Source organism: Globicephala melas, chromosome 13 (genome assembly GCF_963455315.2).
Source record: "Globicephala melas chromosome 13, mGloMel1.2, whole genome shotgun sequence".
NCBI classification, from domain to species: domain Eukaryota; kingdom Metazoa; phylum Chordata; class Mammalia; order Artiodactyla; family Delphinidae; genus Globicephala; species Globicephala melas.
In genome coordinates this window covers 84,138,698-84,156,103 of record NC_083326.1, presented here as the reverse complement: position 1 = coordinate 84,156,103, position 17,406 = coordinate 84,138,698, and the positions used below count along the sequence as shown (strand labels likewise).

General features: G+C 58.2%; 1 protein-coding gene across 27 annotated transcripts in view; it reads left to right on the top strand.

Moving 5' to 3' along the window:
* Positions 1–17,406, top strand: part of NCOR2 (nuclear receptor corepressor 2) — a 221,264-nt gene that overhangs the window by 57,422 nt on the left and 146,436 nt on the right. For 26 of the 27 annotated variants that reach the window (XM_060310870.2, XM_060310873.2, XM_060310858.2 and 23 more), the window contains one exon: positions 12,445–12,662. In XM_060310870.2, the coding sequence (XP_060166853.1) occupies positions 12,558–12,662 (105 nt within the window). In that variant the 5' untranslated portion in view covers positions 12,445–12,557. Of the gene's footprint in view, positions 1–12,010; positions 12,029–12,444; positions 12,663–17,406 lie in introns of those variants that run through there. The other variant, XM_060310854.1, reaches the window with a different exon arrangement.

Genomic DNA, 17,406 nt, shown 5'->3' with positions numbered 1-17,406 from the left:
ATCTCAAGGGGCAGAGAGTTTCTGGTCAGCCCTTCCCTGGGTCCAGGCCATATGGTTGGAGGCGGCTGGTCAGTGGAGACTTCTGAGGGACCAGCGCTGTGAGACGCTGGTCTGCGGGCCCAGTTGTGCCCCGTGGCCATTGGGTGCTGAGGTGAGATGGGCTGAGACCGCCCTTTGACTGTGGTCCCTCTCAGCCCTTGGCTGTGAGGGGCTGCTGAGTGCTAGGCAGCGCCCTTGGCCACACTGTCTTTTTTCATGGGGGCTGCTCTGACAGTGGGAACCACCACAGAGCAGCTGGGTGCTCTTAGCTAGCAGTCAGGGAGTCCTCCCTGGAGGAGGTGTGTGTGTGTGTGTTCAAAATTTAAAGAAAAAAATTTTAAACTGTGGCACCACACACATAACAGAAAGCTGACCATCTCGACCATTTTTAAACGTACAGTCCAGTAGCGTTCGGTACGTTCACACTGCTGTGCAACCATCCTCGCCAGAACTTTTTTTATCTTGCAGAGCAGGAGCTCTGTGCCCATTAAACACGAGCTCCCCCGTGCCTCCCCCAGGCCCTGGCACCCACCCTTTTACCTTCTGTGATTCTGACTCCTCTGGGCACCTCATCTGGGTGGAATCTACAGTGTTTGCCCTTTTACCTTCTGTCACTCTGACTCCTCTGGGCACCTCATCTGGGCGGAATCTACAGTGTTTCCCCTTTTGTGTCTGGCTTATTTCACTTAGCAGAATGTCAAGCGCTGGGTTCTGTGGCCTCTTTTCTCTTCAGTTGTTGGTTCAGTCCGACCCAGGCAGCCAAGTGGACGGACCCAGGACCCCAGCCCCTCATCCTTTAGAATCCCAGGGTCCTCCTGGGGACCCCCTTCATAGGCGCACCCCACATCCCAGCCTCAGGGCAGGGGGTTAATCGGTTTGCCCAGGTCACACAGCCGCCGCCCAGACACCAGCCTCTTTTCTGTGTCCCGTCCCCCCCTCCACCGCTTCCCTCTGCAGAGAAAATTGCCGTTTGGAAGGCCAGATGGAGGAGCCGGGTCTAATGGAAACCACGTCCCTCCCAGGGTGCCCAGAACTTAATGAGGAAGAGCCTGGAAAAATCCGGCGTAATGTTTGTGAAATACCCCAGAGGGAGGTCGTGTCGCAAGGCAAGGGTTCTCGTGCGGAACCCTGTGACCTGGTGTGCCAGGAGGTTTGTCAGGGCTGTGGTTTCTCTCTCAACCTCTCTCTCTCTTCCTTTTAAAATTAAAAGGGGAAAAAAGAAAAAGAGTCACAGAGGAAGTGATTTTGAGCAGCTCTTGCCCTGGCAGGGAAGCTGGGCCGGGAGGCTGAGCTGGCCGCAGCCCAGCGGACACAAACGTACCAATTAAATTGGAAACAGAAACGGGCCTCCTTGACAGCTCCAACCAGCGCCGCATCCCTGCTTGCTTTGGGAGGGGGCCTGGGCTGGCGGTTTAGGGCATCAGAATGACGCCTGGCAGCTTTCTGGCTGTGTGACCTTGGGCAAGTGAGTTCACCTCTCTGAGCCTCGGTTTCCTGATCTGTTGAATGGGGATGATCATGTTTGGTGACGGAAATCAGATTCTTCCGGTGAGTGGGAGCCTGTGGATGAGGTAGAACCTGCCGGTAGCAAGGGGCGGGTATGAGGGACCTGGGAGGGTTTCTCGAAGCAGAATCGGTGGCAGGGGGTGGGCGGAGGTTCTCCCAGTGGCTGGGGATCCTTTTTCAGGGAGGTAAGAGGTGGGGCAGGTGCTGGGGGCGTGTTTTTCCCTGGGAGGTTTTTTGTTTTCTTTTTCCTTCTTCTTTATTTTTTTTTATTGGCCGAGCTGTGCAGCTTGCAGGATCTTTGTTCCCCAACCAGGGATCGAACCCGTACCCCCTGCAGTGGGAGCGCAGAGTCCTAACTACTGGACCGCCAGGGAAGCCCCTTCCCCGGAAGGTTTGATGCAGGATGTGGCGTTTGGGGGTCTCTCCTCCACGGCCTCCCAGCCAGGCTGCAGCGGCATTTCTGTCGCGGGACCTGGCTGTCCTGGTGCAGCTGGAGCCCGTCCCCCCTGCATGGCCCCTGGGCTCAGTGCAGGCCACTGTGCCCACCTCCTCAGACGCCTGGACCACGTGGGCCAAGCGATCCGGCTGAGGAGGGTGGAGTCTGGCCATTGCAGCACCAGCCTGCTGACCCTCTCTGGGCCTCAGTTTCCCATCTGCAACAAGAGGGCAATGAGTGAGACGTTGTGTAGACAAGGTCTCAGGGCTGAGAAGAGCAGCACCCCCTTCTCCTTGTTTCCAGACTGCGAGGGCCTGCTCACCCCGGGAAGCACCCTCTGCTTTTTCTGTTTTCAGGTGTGGGTGTCCCTGGTCTCACCTCCTCATCAGGGACTCACTCTACCGTTTGGTCGGCTCACCTCCCGCAGCCTCAGTTGGCTCATCTGCAAAGTGGGGATAGTCAAGGTCACTACCTCTGCCAGTGACATCATCACTGCCGTGGCTGCTTACCTTGCCTGTCTCCCTCCCTCGTCCCAGTTTTTGGAGCAGCGCAGGGTAGTAACAGCCACAGCTCTTGTTCTGGGGACTCATTTATGGGTGTTGAACTTCCCGTAGATCTTTTCCCAATGAATCCTCTTTCCACTGGCCCTTGGAAGAGAGTTTTACAGATGGGACAATAAAGCCCAGAGAAGTCGGGACTGCGCCCAAGGTCACACAGCTACGTCGTGGCAGAGTTGGGATTTGAACCCATTTGGTCACTTTCCACACGTAGCAACGCGCGGGCAGGAGGTGGCTTGGTGGAGGGGGTACATGTCTAGGGTTAGGGCAGCCTGCTGGAGGGCACCACCTTTCCTTAGTGACTGAGGGGCTGTGACAGCTCACAGCCTCCAGGGCTCCTACTATGCATGTGATACCCGGTGGGGCTGAAACTGCAGGTCAGGAGCTCAGACTGGGGGCGGGGAGACAGCGGGTCAACAGACGGTGGTGGTGCATGGCGTTGGGCCCAGGGGAGCGGCGGGAAGAGAGAAGCTTGCGGGAGCCCAGGCTGGCAAGTTAGAGTTGGGGTCGGGTTCTCGGGAAGTGATGGTGGAGGTGAGAGCTCCAGCCAGCCAGCCAGGCCGGACGGAGAAGGGGAACTGAGCCCTTGGCCTTTGAGTACCGTTGGCCTGGCTGGGGATAGAAACGAACATAGCTGACCAGGAGAGGGTGTGTCCATCCCATGTGGGTAGCTCCTGCCCGCCTCCAGCCGGTCGTGCCCCTAAGTGATTTTGTTGTAGGAAAAAACACACACGATTTACCACTGGAACCATATTGAAGTGTACGGTTCGTGGGCATTGAGTAGAGTGAGTGGTGTGTCACCATCACCGCTATCTCGTGCTGCAACATGTCCATCCCCTCAAGGGGAACCTAATAACCATGAATAGTCGCTCCCCTTCCTCCCCTCCCCCAGCCCCTGGCAGCCACCAGCCCGCATCTGACTCAACGGATCTGCGTCTTCTGGACATTGCACATAGATGGCGTCATTCAGCGTGTGGCTTGGCATGGTGTTTCCATGGTTTTTATGCCCCTTTTCATGGCTAAATACTATTCCAGTGAATGGATGGGCCGCGTTCTGTTTATCTGCTCGTCAGTTGATGGACATGTGGGTTGTCTCTATGGATACGTTTTGGCTGTTGTGAACAGCACTGCTGTGAACATTCATGTGCGTTTTGTCTCGTCACCTGTTTTCGTTTCTGGGGCTGGATGTCTGGGAGTGGAATTGCCGGGTCCTCTGGCGTCTCTGTGTTTAGCTCACTGAGGCGCTGCCAGACTGGTTTCCGCAGAGATTGCACCATTTTACGTCCCCACTGGCAATACGCGAGAGTCCCTGGTTTTCAGAGAAGCCAGACGTTGGGGTTTTTCTGTGAAATCCTCTTCATAGCGCCTCGTGCTGAGCTGGTCGCTGGGGCCTGGCTGAGCTGGGTGGGGAGGGGGAAGCAGGTCCCTGGAAGACTGCCCGGCGGGAGCAGATCCGGGGTCTGGGCCACAGTCTGGGCCCACGGGAAGCTGTTGTTCTGGCTGTTGCTTGGCGCATGCGTGTGGCGTGATGGCTCGTGTTACCCGGGGTTGTAGATCCCTTGGCCACAGGGGAGATGTTTCTGAGGCTGGAGTGGGCTGGCTTTTCTTTTCTCCTTTTCCCCAGGAGGGAGGGGTGCTGGCTATGGCTTGAGGAGGAGAAGTGGTGCCCCGGGGAGGGTGGGCCTTGAGTCCCTCCCTTTGCGCTTCTGGAGTTCGGGACCAGAGGCAGTTTTCCCCAGGGATTCTGTGCCCAGCAGCCTGGGGCTTGGGGAGCACTTGTGTGGGCTTGGGCCATGGGGAGGACGGTGCTTCTGTGTGTCCCCCATGGTGGCTTTCAGGGAGCCTGACGTGGGGGGATATTAGTGGAATAAAGACACGCTTGGCTCTGGGGGTTGGTTAAAAAAGTAAGACCAGAAAACCCCTGGAAAATGGAACAGTTAAACTGATATGCATTGGTTGATTAGCCCATCCATCCATCCATCCTCCATCCATCCATCCATCCGTCCTCCCTCTCCCTTCCCTTTACCTCTCCTTTATCCATCCATCTCTCATTCATCTTAGCATCAATCCTTCATCCGTCCATCCATTCTCCCTTCGTCCGTCCATCCATCCATTTCCCGGTGAGCACCTGGCTGGGCGCTTTCCCTGTTGGGACAGACCTGTCACTGGATGTCAGCTGTGACTGGCAAGCCTTTTTGTCTGACTGGTTCGCTGCTGTAGCTGCAGTGTTTGGAACAGTGCCTGCCCATTGTAGATACCCAAATAATTTCCTGATTGGCCAGGATGTGTGGAGACCCCATTGGCATGGGTTTGTTTAGCTTGGTCCCAGCTTGCGGGGGGCAGGTGGCACCTCTGTGGGCAGCAGCCTGAGTTGGCTCTGAGTATGGTGACCCTCAGCTACTCCAGGCCACCGCCCCTCGGGCAGGGCCAAGGACAGGCTGTGAGTGGGGTCCTGGCTCCTCCTTAGGGAGCCCAGTGACCTCTTTGCCAGGTAAGGGGCAAGGAAGCTGGTCTTCCTCCTTTAACAGAGTTAGGATTACAGGTGGGTCAGCCCTTTTATGCACAGAGGCCTGCACCCGTGGCTCCTTGACAGGGGGCGCAGCTGAAGTTTCCTTGAGTGCAGAGATGCCAGGGGCAGGTTTGATATAGGAGACCCTTCACATCACCCCTGCCCAGAGGTGTGGCATCCTTCCCATCTCACTTGGAGTGAAAGCCCCATGTGACCTCCGCTCTCACCATTCGGGTCCCCCTGCTGTTCCTCTCCCACCTCAGGGCCTTTGCACTTGCTGTCCCTTCTGCCTGGAACACCCTTCCAAGACATCTGCTGGTTCCCTCTCTCCCCTCCTCCACAACTTTGCTTAAAGATGCCTTCCGGTGAGGCTGTCCCGGACCACCCACTTTAAAACTGCACCTCACCCCCCATCCCCTGCCTACCCACCTCACGCTTCTGTTTTTCTCCATAGCACAGATACTGTCCACCACCCTATAATTACTCCCGTCTCACCCAGTGGAATGTCAGCTCCGCGAGGGCGGGGAGTTTGGGTCTGTTATTCTCTGCTGCGTCCCGGCACCTGTCCCACAGGAGGCGCCTGTAAAGCGTGGTTGGCAGCGGGCAGCAGCCAGGGCAGGGGGCAGGAGCTTTGCCTTTGCCCCGGTCCATGTGGGCCATACAGGCCCCGTGAGCCAGGCCGGGTGAGGCTCCCCACGCCACTTCCCATCTTCATCTTCTGACTGAGTTCAGAGCTGGGCTCCCGGCGTCTCTTCTGTGCCGTGAGCCCCTGCAGAAGGTGGCCATCAAATGCTTGGCCGGTCCCCGATTTTTACAGCATGCCAGAAGCTAGAAACACAAGGTGGGAGCAGTCAGCTTCATCCTAGCTGCTGTCTCCGTAGCAGCTTAACCTCACACCCCAGCACTGCTTCTGTCCTCAAGTCCTGCCCCATCCGCCCTCCACTGCCCCAGGGCTGGCCTCCGGGTCTCCATTCTCCTCGGGCCAAGCCGCCTGACACCTTTTTGTTTAGTAGATATTTATTGGGTGCCTACTTTGTGCCAGGCTCTGGGATATAGCAGTGGACAAAGCAAATATTTATTGAGCACCTATTGTATTGGGTTAAATGACGTCCTCCCCAAATTCACGTCCACCCGGAACCTATGAGTGTGATTTGATTGGGAGAGAGGGTCTCTTGCAGATGTAATTAGTTAAGATGAGGTCACACTGGAGAGGGTGGGCCTTAAATATAATTGGAGTCCTTATAAGAAGGGCAAGCATAGGCACATGGGAAAAAAGGCCACGTGAAGATGGGCAGAGATTGGAGCAATGGGGCCTCAAGGAAACCTGGAGCCGCCAGGAGCTGGAAGGGACAAGGAAGGATCCTCCCCTGGAGCCTCTGGAGGGAGTGTGGCCCTGCTGACACCTGGAGTTTGGACTCCTGGCCTCCAGGTCAGTGGGAGGATCCACTTCCGTTGTCTTTAGCCATCCACTTTGTGGCGTTTTGTCATGGCAGCGCCAGGAAAATAACACACCTACTGTGTGCCAGGCACCACGCCCCTCACGGGGGGTCCAGCAGCCAATTAAAACATTTAGGGAGCAGCTACTGCACGTCAGACACTGAGGAGACCGGCAGGGCCCCTGCCCACAGGCTCCCAGCACACGTGTGTGTCCCTGGCCCGAGACAGGCTGGCTGGGGTGGGGTGTCGTAGACCGTGTCCCCTCTGTGGGCCTGGCGGCCACTCGAGCGCCGCGGGGGGTTCTGAGGAGCGCGCGGGTCAGCGCTGACAGCTGACCTTAAATTCTGAAGCTTCCCCACCTGCCACAAGTCCCAGCGTCGGTCCGGTTAGTTCCAAGAAAATGTCAGGCGTGTGCAGTGCAGACAGCTCCCCTTTCATCTTCCTGGGCTCAGGTCTGAAGGCTCCCAGGCACATTTCAGCTTCCGTTCCGGCCCCTTAGCAAACACCCCCTCCGCCTCCCCATGCCCGCAGAGACATCCCAGCCCCAGTGGCTGTAACCCCACCCTCCCCGATCTGAGCCTGGCTGCTCAGACTCGGAAAATCTGTGGAATGTGTCTTGGTGTGGCCTCCCTGGCCGTCTTGCCTGGGGCCCGAGAGGGGATGTCCGGGCAGGACGGAAACTTCCCCCCGGAAAGAGGCCTCTGCCCAGCAGGGTCAGGGGATGCAGGTGTGGCGGGGTCCAGCCTCACCTCGTGTTACTGGCGCTCACCTCCGCCTGACAGTTTCGTTCGTTGAGCACCTGCTGTGTGCCCGGCGCTATGTTAGGCCCTGCAAGGCAGACACAGAATCACAGGCAGTGAGCTTTCTCCGTGGATGGAACACGGGCTTGGCAGGCTTGTGGGGTGCTGCCGAATCAGACCCACAGCCTATGGGGCTCTCCCAGGGTGGCTGCGTGGCCCTGGCCGTGTGCACGAGTGCTCCCAGCATGGGCTGGGCCTGCAGTTGCAGCCCTCCTCCAGCCGGCTCTGTGGGCCCGTGGTTTTTGGTTTGGATATGCGAGGCCCGGTGGGGCTTGCGGCGTCCCCGTCCTGTGGGACTCGGCAGCATCGCATGCCACCTGGCAAAGCCGGTCCTTAACCTCGCCAGAGCGCTCTCTCTTCCCCGCGGAGCCCTGACGTGGCTGAGTTTGCCTTATTGAGCACCTGCTGTTTACCAGGCACCCTTCACAGGTGTGCTGTCCTCCTGGGTCCGTGGAGCGAGGACACGCATGTTCCCTGTCTACAGTGGAGGAAACTGAGGACAGAGCCCCGAGGCACCTTGCCTGAGGGGGGAATGACAGGCCCCTGTCCCTGGGGGGCTGCTCGGCCTCCCTCACCCCCAGAGCAAGATGTGTCTTTGGCTGGCGGGCTCCTTCTCGACTTGCACGCCGTCTGCTGCTGCTTCTCTGTTCCTGCTATCCCGATCCCACTGGTGCCATCTCGTGCAGGGACACTTGCGAGAGCCCCCAGGCCTCTGGGTTACACACTCGCTCTTCACGGCGCCTGCTTGTCAAACACCCCGATCCTTTCTTCTCTCCCTCCACCACCTTCCGTGGCTCCCCATTGCCCTTTGAACAAAATCCATCCTTTCCATGGTTCGTGGGCCTTGAATGACTTGATGAATTTCTCAAGCACGAGATGCCTGGTCTCATCTCCGGGGTCTTGCTCAGGTGGTGGCCTCTGCCCGGAGCCCCCTCCACTTCCCCCTCCCCCGGCTGTGTCTTGTTCACGCTCCAGAAAGTTCTCTCTGCCACCCCCTCGCCCTCCCCAAGGCTTCCAGAGCCCCCAGCCTGCTCTCAGAAGTCACTATTTGCTGGTTGTCTGCAGTCCGCCGGGGCACCGAGACCCTCTGTGGCCTGGACGCTGCCTCGTTCACTAGCCTGGAGCTCAGCTCACAGTGGGGACCCCAAAGGGTCTGGAGATCAACGGATGTCCACCACCCTCTCCTGACCCCAAAGCTCCCAGACCCTGCAGTGATATTGGGGTCCCTGTATCGCACTCCTGCTCTGACCTGGATCCATTTCTCAGAACCCTTTTCAGCCGAGACCAGATCCAGGAGCCCCAACGTCGCCCCATGGATTGCTCGCATCCTCTCCTACCCTTGTCTTTGATGAAGTAATGTCATATTTTTTCCTGGCATGCACGTCCAAATGCTGCTGATGAGGTCAAAGCTTAATCCCCACCCCTGCCCCGCCGTTCACAGTGTTATGCAAACACCACTTTTATCTAGTTTCGAAACATTTCCGTCATTGCATGGTAACCCTCATACCCATGAGTCGCTCCACACCCCTCCATCCCACCCCCCGCCCTTGGCACCCACCGGTCTGCTTTCTGTCTCTGTGGATTTATCATTCTGGACATTTCCTATACGTGGAATCATAAGGTATCTGTCCTTTCGTGTCTGGCTTCTTTCACTTAGCATCGTGTGTGCAAGGTTCATCCACGTTGTGACATGTGTCAGTGCTCGGTTCTTTTTTATAGCTGAATCATATTCCGTTGTACAGATAGACCACGTTCTGTTTCTTTCTCCACTCATTGGTTGATGGGCACTTGGGTTGTTTCCACCTTTGGCTATAGTGAATACTGCTGCTGTGAATACCTTGGTTTGTTTCAGTCTCTGTTTTCCATTCTTTTGGGTATACGCCTAGGAGTGGAATTGCTGGGTCCTACGGTAATTCTATGTTTAACATTTTTAGGAACTGTCAAACTATTTTCCTAAAAATAATTTTTTTTTTCAAGTTGGCAAAAAATATGGCTAAGGTTGGGGGCGATAGAAATGGAGCTTATTAAAATAAGCTCGTGGTGAATGCAGGAGGTGCAAGACCCCCAGAGTCCCCTGGCTTCGGGGACAACCTGCACACGAGGATGCTGGGCCGTGGAGCTGGCGGAGTGATCCTCTGACAGGTGGGTGGTGGGGGCATGAACCCCGAGCTCGGCGGTGGACACTCTGTGAACGTTGAGGTCGTGGGAAGCCAGGCCTTGGCGCGAGGAGGGTGGGGAAGTGGCCGAGGATTCTCCAGGGCTGCTTTGAAAAGGTGTCACTTCCCTGGCGTCTGGAGCCCACATGCAGTGCACGCCGTGAGCATCTTTCCGGGGCTGCCGTCCCTCAGTCGGCCTTTCATTAGGCAAAGGAGGTTAGAAATCTGCTGGTAAATTAGACTTCTCACCGCCTCATGCGATGCGAAGTCACGTAGCAACTTGGAAGTTGCGCGTGGTGCCCTTGGAAAGGCAAGCAGATTGGGCTTCTCTCTGCCCAGGTGCTGCTCTCTTCCTCTTGCAGAGAGCGGGCAACCGTTTAAAACCCAGAGAGAGGGCTTCCCTGGTGGCGCAGTGGTCGAGAGTCCGCCTGCCGATGCAGGGGACACGGGTTTGTGCCCCGATCCGGGAAGATCCCACATGCCGCGGAGCGGCTGGGCCCGTGAGCCACGGCCGCTGAGCCTGTGCGTCCGGAGCCTGTGCTTTGCAACGGGAGAGGCCACAACAGTGAGAGGCCCGCGTATCGCAAACAAAAACAAAAAAACCCGAAAAAAACCCAGAGAGAGGCCGGAATAGAGCTGGCTTTGCTGCATCAGACCACCAGGGTCTGCTGGGCTTTGTGGTGAGCTGGGACACAGGGAATTCTGGGACAGGGCCCAGCACTGGTGGCCACAACTGACCCCTCTCCCAAGGCCAGTCTCTTGTCTCTGGGCTGCCGGAGGGCTGCCGCGTTGCTCTTGGTGGGGACTGGCGGGGGCAGCTCTGCCTCCCTTCCATGTCCACAACATCACTGTGACCGGGCTGCAGCTACTGCAGTGACAGAACTAGTGACTGTAGTAACAGTAGCTCCCATTTGCTGAGCAGGACTGTTCCCACGTTCATAAGAATTACGCAGTGCACCCTGTCGCGGTGTCTGGGAAAAGTCCACGTGGGCTTTTTTCCTGAGGTGGTCATAGGTGTGGCAGTTTGGGCTCTGGAATTCTTTGGCTTTGCAGTGTTGGAAGGATTGACAGCACCCGATGGAAAGGTTGCCTCCTTTGTGACTCCCTCCTTCTCTGGGTGAGTCAGAACTTTTGATGGCAAAGTGACAGAAAGCTGGGTTGGGCTGGCAAAGGCAAAACACACAGAAGGAGTGCCTTGGCTTCCCTAAATGAAGAAGCAGCTTTGATCTGCCTTCAGGCATGGCTGTATCAGGACCCAGCTGTGCTCTCTCTACCCTTCAGATCTGCCTTCCTGGGAGTATGGTCTCGGGTAGGTCCCTGCCAAGTGGTGGTCCCCGAGAGCGCCAGGCTTTCACCCTCCTGGCTTACAGCCCCAGTGGATAGTGCCTGTTTCTGGTTCCTTCTCAGAGTCTCAAGACTGACTCTCATTGGCTCAGATTGGGTCAGATGCCCATCCCTGAACCAATCGCTGGCCCAGGGGCAGCAGGAATCTGATTGGCCAGGCCCAGATCACATGATCACTCCTGGAGTCTGGGGAGGGAAGATGGTTGCTAAAAAAAAAAAGTCGAGTCTACTGTAGCAGGAGATGGGGGTGGGAAGTGGGATGCAGTCATGGCCCCCAGGTGGGAGGGAAGGGGGTCTTGTTCTTCCTTTGACCACCATGATCTCAATCCTCCCCCCCAATATCCCTCCACATCAGGCCTCCAAAGGGCAGAGGTTTAGGGCGTCCACGCCCTTGAAACAGTTGTCAGTGGAGGGCAGGGCGATGAGGGACGTTGTGATGAAAGTACAGGGAGCTGGGGGTACACATGAGATGCAACCCCAGCCCGAGAGGGAACGTCACATGGGGCATCCAGGTGCCGGGCCCCTGCGCCATCTTGGATTCTCCTTAGCTCCTGGGTGGCGGGTGTGAGTGGGGGGTTTGCACATGGCAGGGGCCTGATGGACACCCCTTTTCTGAGTGGCTGAGTGTGGAGGAGGCCTGAGACCTGCCCGACTTTCAGCCCGGGCCTGGGCGGCGGAGCCAATTATAACCTTGGGCAGGCTGCATTGAGCAGTGGCTGGCGGAGAAGAGAGAGAAGGGTCCTGGGGAGGTTGGGGCCCCCCGGAGATTTCTGGGCAAAGGCCCCTTCTGACCAGGGGCTCTCTTGCTCTCCTGACTTGAGTCCTTTCTTCTTCCTGGGCCTCAGTTTCCCCACCTGTAAAGCCAGTGGACTCCTTCCATCATGGACACATGAGTGCTTTCTTCCCCGTGGACAGCATCCTTTGCCTGCCCCTCCGGGAGGCACAGGGGGCCCAGCCGGCTCTCATCCGTGTCCTCGGCCGTTTCCCCAGTGTGGCCCTCGGGCTCCCAGTCGCTTCGCTCTCAGTTCACGTCCGGGCCAACCTCACATCTGTCCTGCTCCCCCGTCGTAGTGTCACTCACCCTCCCCAGAGGGTCACTGGGAGGCCCAGGCAGGCCCGACCTTGCCCGGGGTTACACGGTGACCTGTGTTCTGCCCGAGCCGACCCTGTTCACCGCCATCACCCTGGACGGGTGTACGGACTTTTCCCCTCCCGGGACAGCAGTCGCCTGCCTGAGCTGCCAGGTGCTTTCGGGGGACCTTGCCCTGGTGACTCAGACTGGCAGAGGACTTGGGGTGGGGTGGGGTGTGCTGAGGGTGCTTGGGAGCCATGGGGGGGTTGTGGGGGCAATGCCCGCAGAGTTAGAGCTCCCGTGCCTGCTGAACGAGGGCCTTGGCGGCGGGGAGGACACGGCTGTCACCGATGTGGCTTGTGCCGCAGCTGCTGGCCTGTGGCTTGGAGAGGCCCCAGACACCACGTGGCGTCTCCCGCTGCTGTCGGTGGGCACGGAGCTTGCCAGTGGCATGGAGGGGGGTCCCGGAGGACCCTGTCTGCTCTCTCTTCCTCACAGGGGCCACAGGAAGGACTTGGGGCCCCGCCAGGGTCTGCAGGGAGCAGCCGCCCTGGGACTGATCTCGCTTTTGCTTTTCTGGTCTCATAGGTGCCTGGGACAGGGTGGCCCTCGAGCAGATGACGGAGACTGGCTTTTAATCCTCGGAGACCATTGAGAGGGAGCTTACAGGGGCCCACGAGCCCCCCTGGACGCCCACCACCATGTCGGGGTCCACGCAGCCCGTGGCACAGACGTGGAGGGCCGCCGAGCCCCGTTACCCGCCCCACGGCGTTTCCTACCCCGTGCAGATCGCCCGGCCACACACGGTAAGCGGCACAAATATGCACCTGGGTCACCTTTGGGGCCTTCTCTTGTCCCTGGGTTCCTATTTCTCCCCATCGTTGTGTGAGTGGCGGGGGGGTGGCCTGCTGGGGAGGGGGCGGGCGTGCCCTTGGTCAGCTCTTTCTTTTTTAAAAAAAATGTTTTGCTGCGCCGCATGGCCTGTGAGATCTTCGTTCCCTGACCGGGGATCGAACCCGTGCCCCCTGCAGTGGAAGCATAGAGTCTTAAACATTGGACTGCCAGGGAAGTACCGTTGGTCAGCTCTTCCGAGCTGCACCCCACTCTGTCCACCTCCTAGTGGGGGCCCCCTTTCCTGACTTTATCTCTAGTTGCATGTGGCCCTGAGGATGAGCCTTGGTTATGTTCTGTATTCTCAGGGGCTTGCCAGAGGGCTCTCGGGGTCCTGGGCCTCCCCCGTTTGGCCTCCTGGCTGCTTGGTGAGGGACTGTGAGGGTTGCAGCTGGGGTCAGAGCTTGCTGTGCCGGCCCCTGTGTGAACACGCCTGTATCTATCCTGCTTGACTGGTGTGGTCCCTCCTAAGATGCGGAGAGGAGGTGGCATGGTAGGGCTTTTCTATCTTCCACGAGCGAGATGTTTCTGCATATGAGCCCAGCGGACCAGCCTGAGGGTGTCCCAAGAACAGTGACCTCTTGAGGATTTGGGCCCCCAAGATGCTTTTGAGAGCCAGCTGTGATAAACGGGCACATTCTGGATGGGGTCGTGGAATCCTCACAAACAACCCGATGAAAGAGCACCTTGCATTATCGTCCCATTTCGCAGATGAGGAGACTGAGGCCGGGAGGTTAAACGATAGGCCTCGGGTTAAATCACCGTGAGAAGGCAGTCGGCTTCCGCTTCAGGACTCTGAGCCCCTGTGAAATGGGTGACTGTTTACTGGTCACCTACTGTGTGCCCAGGGCCGAGGACCGTGCTCCTGGGGGTCCTTTGCTGTGATGTGTGGTCAGCACCTTTATCATAATCACAATCACAAAAGTAAGCCTTGTCGTCGAGTGCTTACTACAGGGTGAGCGTTTTGTTTATGCCCTTTACGCATACAGTTGCACTCGCTTCTCTTCATCACTGAAGTGGGGGTACGCGTATGCTCTGCACTTGGTAGGTGGGGAACATTTTGCAGGCGAGGAAACAGGACAAGTCGCTTAGTGATTCTGAGCCTCGGTTGGTCATCCATAGAATGGAGTAATGAGAGCATCTGTCTCCTAGATTCTCCCGGGGATTAAACGTGATGATCTGCGGAAGGTCCTCATGACAGTGCCTGGCAGACACTCAGCCAGCTGTGTCCACTTGCAATATTGTCACTGTCACTGCAGCTGCTTGGAGGGGCTGCCTCCCCTGGGGGCTCCTGGCGGTTGCCTCTGGTTTCTCTTCTTTCTCGTCCCCTCCTGCCAGGTTCCTACCCCGCTCCCACTCCCTCCCCAAGGGCCCAGACTCGGTGAGTCCTTGAGTCCTTATGGCCCCTGCCGTCCTGCAACCCCCCCATCCTTTGCCCCAGCTGGGCCCTCTCACAGTCACGTGGAGTCAGCAGCTGATCTCAGACACCGCCCGCACTTTTCCCGCTGGGCCGTCAGTGACGCAGGATGGAGCCGGGTAGGACCCAGTGGTCACTTCCTCCAGGCAGGGGGCTGACGCCGGGGGTGGGCAGGGGCCCTGGGTAGCTACGAGGCAGGGCATCCTTATCCCGTGTGGTGGCAGCAGTGGGGCCCCACGTCCTGATCACCCTGCCTCGTGCTTGGGCGACCCAGCTGGGGGCCCCTGCTTGTTACTGGAAAGGCAGGAACAAGAATTCTAGGCGTCCTGGGGGGGGGGTCTTGCTCTCCTGGGCATGTGTCCGGGGCTGGAGCCACTGTTCTTTGGCTGGTGAGAGGTGAGTGTTGGGACTGTAATCTGGAGGTCCCCCTGCAGCCCTGTGCCCCCTAACCCCTTACCGCCAGCCCACTGTACAGGCAGGGTTTGTGAGATGCCCCCATTTTGGGGGGCAGAGGGTTTTTGGAAGACAGAGGGCGGAGGAAAAGGGAAAAAGGCGTGGAGGCAAATGCCCCATCCAAGGGCCAGGTGGGAACCCAGCTCCTTGTACAGTAGTTGAGGCAGGTCTGCTGGGCTGAGGGGGCGGGGCCTGGACCCCGTGACCTGTGACCTTCCCGGGACTCAGCTCACTCCCGTACCTGCTCCCAACAGGCTTCCATCCAGGGTGGCACCTCCTGGCCCTGGAGGCTTCTTCCAGGGTGTCTGGGCATGGGGCTGCTTTGATGGCGAGTCCCCCCCGCCCAGAGCCCAGAAGAACCTCCAGATGTGGCTTTGAATCCCTGTTCCTCCAACTCACCTTGTGACATCTGGCTGCTCGCTTAACCCCGTGGGGGCAGCCCCAGTTTTCCCAGCTGCAGTATGGGTGCTGTGGGCCTAAGCATCACTGGCGGATGTTTGCGAGGTGCCCGGGGCGGTGTCTGTACGTGGCAGCCGCCTCTGTCCTCCTGGCGGGGTGGCAGGAGACCAAGGAGGCTCTGCACTCTGAGAGGGGCGGTGGGAGCCGCCTTCTCTGCTGGCCTGTACCTCAGCCTGTGTCATGTCCAGGCTGCCTGGTGTGTTACGCCGGCGCAGATGGAGGGCTCAGTTCCAGGTGTGCTTACCCTGACCCAGCCTCAGGCACACTCCGAGCCTCTCTTCATGGTGCCGGTACGCATGGCTCGTTCAATCCCACCTGCTCCACCCTCAGAGCCTCCCTGAGCCCTGTTCTCTCCTTCTCTGTGGTCTCGGCTTCCCTCGCTCACAGTATCAGGACCCCACATCTTTCCCTGAGGGTCCTGGCGGGCTCCTGGCACTGAGGGTCTCCCAGGATTGAGGGTCGCAACACATCCTCCCCTCCTTGTCTCCTTTCCAGCTTTCTAGAGCCCAGCTCGATTCTGCCTTCTCTCCCAAGCCCCGCGGGACCCCCTGAGCTCTCTCGAGTTCCTGCAATCTTTGCACTAAATGACTGTGTTAAATAAAGTCCAAAGACACGGGAATCCGATCCCAGCGCCACTCCTGCCTGCTGTGTGGCCTTAGGCAAGTTACTTAGCCTCTCTGTGCCTTAGTGTTAGAAGGGCTTTTCAGAGCACAGACTCTGGAGCCAGACCGCTGGCATTCATATCCTGCTTCAGTGACTTCCTAGCTGTGAAACTTTGGATGAGTGGTCTTACCGCCCTGTGGCTCAGTTTCCCCATCAGTTGAGCGAGGGTAGTTCTAAGACCCTGAGGATCAAGTTAGTTGACACGTGCAGAGGCCTCTGCACAACGCCCGGGCTGAGTAAGCGCGACTGATACAGTGCAGTGTTGATGACTTTGATGCTGCTGCTGTCATGACGACAACGTGCCCACTAGTATCCTTTTGCGAATGGCCCCCAGGGTACACTGTGGGCTTTTCCTCTGGAGGAGGGACTGGCAAACCTTCTCTGTAAATATTTCAGGCTTCTCCGGCCACTCGGTCTCGGTCACAGCTACTCCGGCGCTGCTGCCATCCTAGCGTGAAAGCAGCTCAGCCAGCACGTACAGGAATGGCCGTGGCCGTGTGCCAGTGACACCTGACGAAACAGGCCGAGCCTGGCTTTGGCCTTGGGCCCCGTTTGCTGACTCCTGCCCTAGATCAGTGCTTATCAGGCTCTCTGTGGGAAGGACCAGTCTGTTTCATTTCCAGTTTGTCACAAATGGATACATGGTCCTTCCGCACGTGACGCAGTTCGCGGGCACGGGGATGGGTCTAGGCCGAGGCCAGCAGGACTGTGTTGGCCGTGCGCTCAGATGCCGCGGTCTCGTCAACAAGCTCTCAAGTAGGAACTGAATCCTCTCGTCTTTGGCGCTCCCCCCAGACCAAGGGTCACGGACGCAGGAGCCTGCTTGGGCCACGTACATGTGTGAGGGCAGCAGGTGGGGTTGGAATGTCTTGTTAACATGGGGAGGGTTCTCGTGTTCTGAGACGTGGCTGGAGATTTCTAGCCTGAGTGCCTGGTGTCTTCAGGCTCCTGTGACCACAGTGAGCCCCACCTTCGGTCTCTCTTGGGGTCTCCCCAGTTCTTGCCTTCCTGTAGAGATGCAGGCACCCTTGGTGGTCCCTGGACTCAGAGCCCTGGGGTGGAGATCAGGGTGGATACCACAGAAATGGCCCCCAAGATGGTCCTTGGAGGGACCGTGCTAATGAGGTCATCCTGCTTGCTTCCCAGACTGAGAAACTGAGGCCAGAAGGGTTCATGCAGTGGCCGCCCCACGCCCCTGCCTCGGGAGCCCCAGGGGCCGTGCGCCTTTTCCCGCCTCTGTTGGCAGTGGTAGGCGCCGTCCTGCCGGGGCCCTCTCCCAAGGGATTGGACCGTCTGCCTCTCTGCTGCTTTGTTCATTTTGCTTTTGTGTGAGAGGGAATTTTCCTCCCAGCATTCTGCAATGCTTGCCGATTTCTTCTCACACCTCTGCATGCGTGTGCATACCGGATCTGTGCCTGGCAGCCGTGCCGGCATGATCCCAGAAGCTGCCGCCCCCTCCCTCCAGCCCTTTCTTCTTGTTCCTTCATTAGCACCCGGTGCCTTGTGCACGACATCGTGGAGTGCGGTGGAGGGGGGAGGCTGAGTCCTCTGTCTTCTGGAAGCTGCCCTCAGTCTTCAGGGAAGCCCTTGGAGAGTTAAGGGGGATGCTTGGTTGGAGACACAGAGGCCACCTTCCATCTGGGTCAGGCATCCATTGCAGTTTTCTT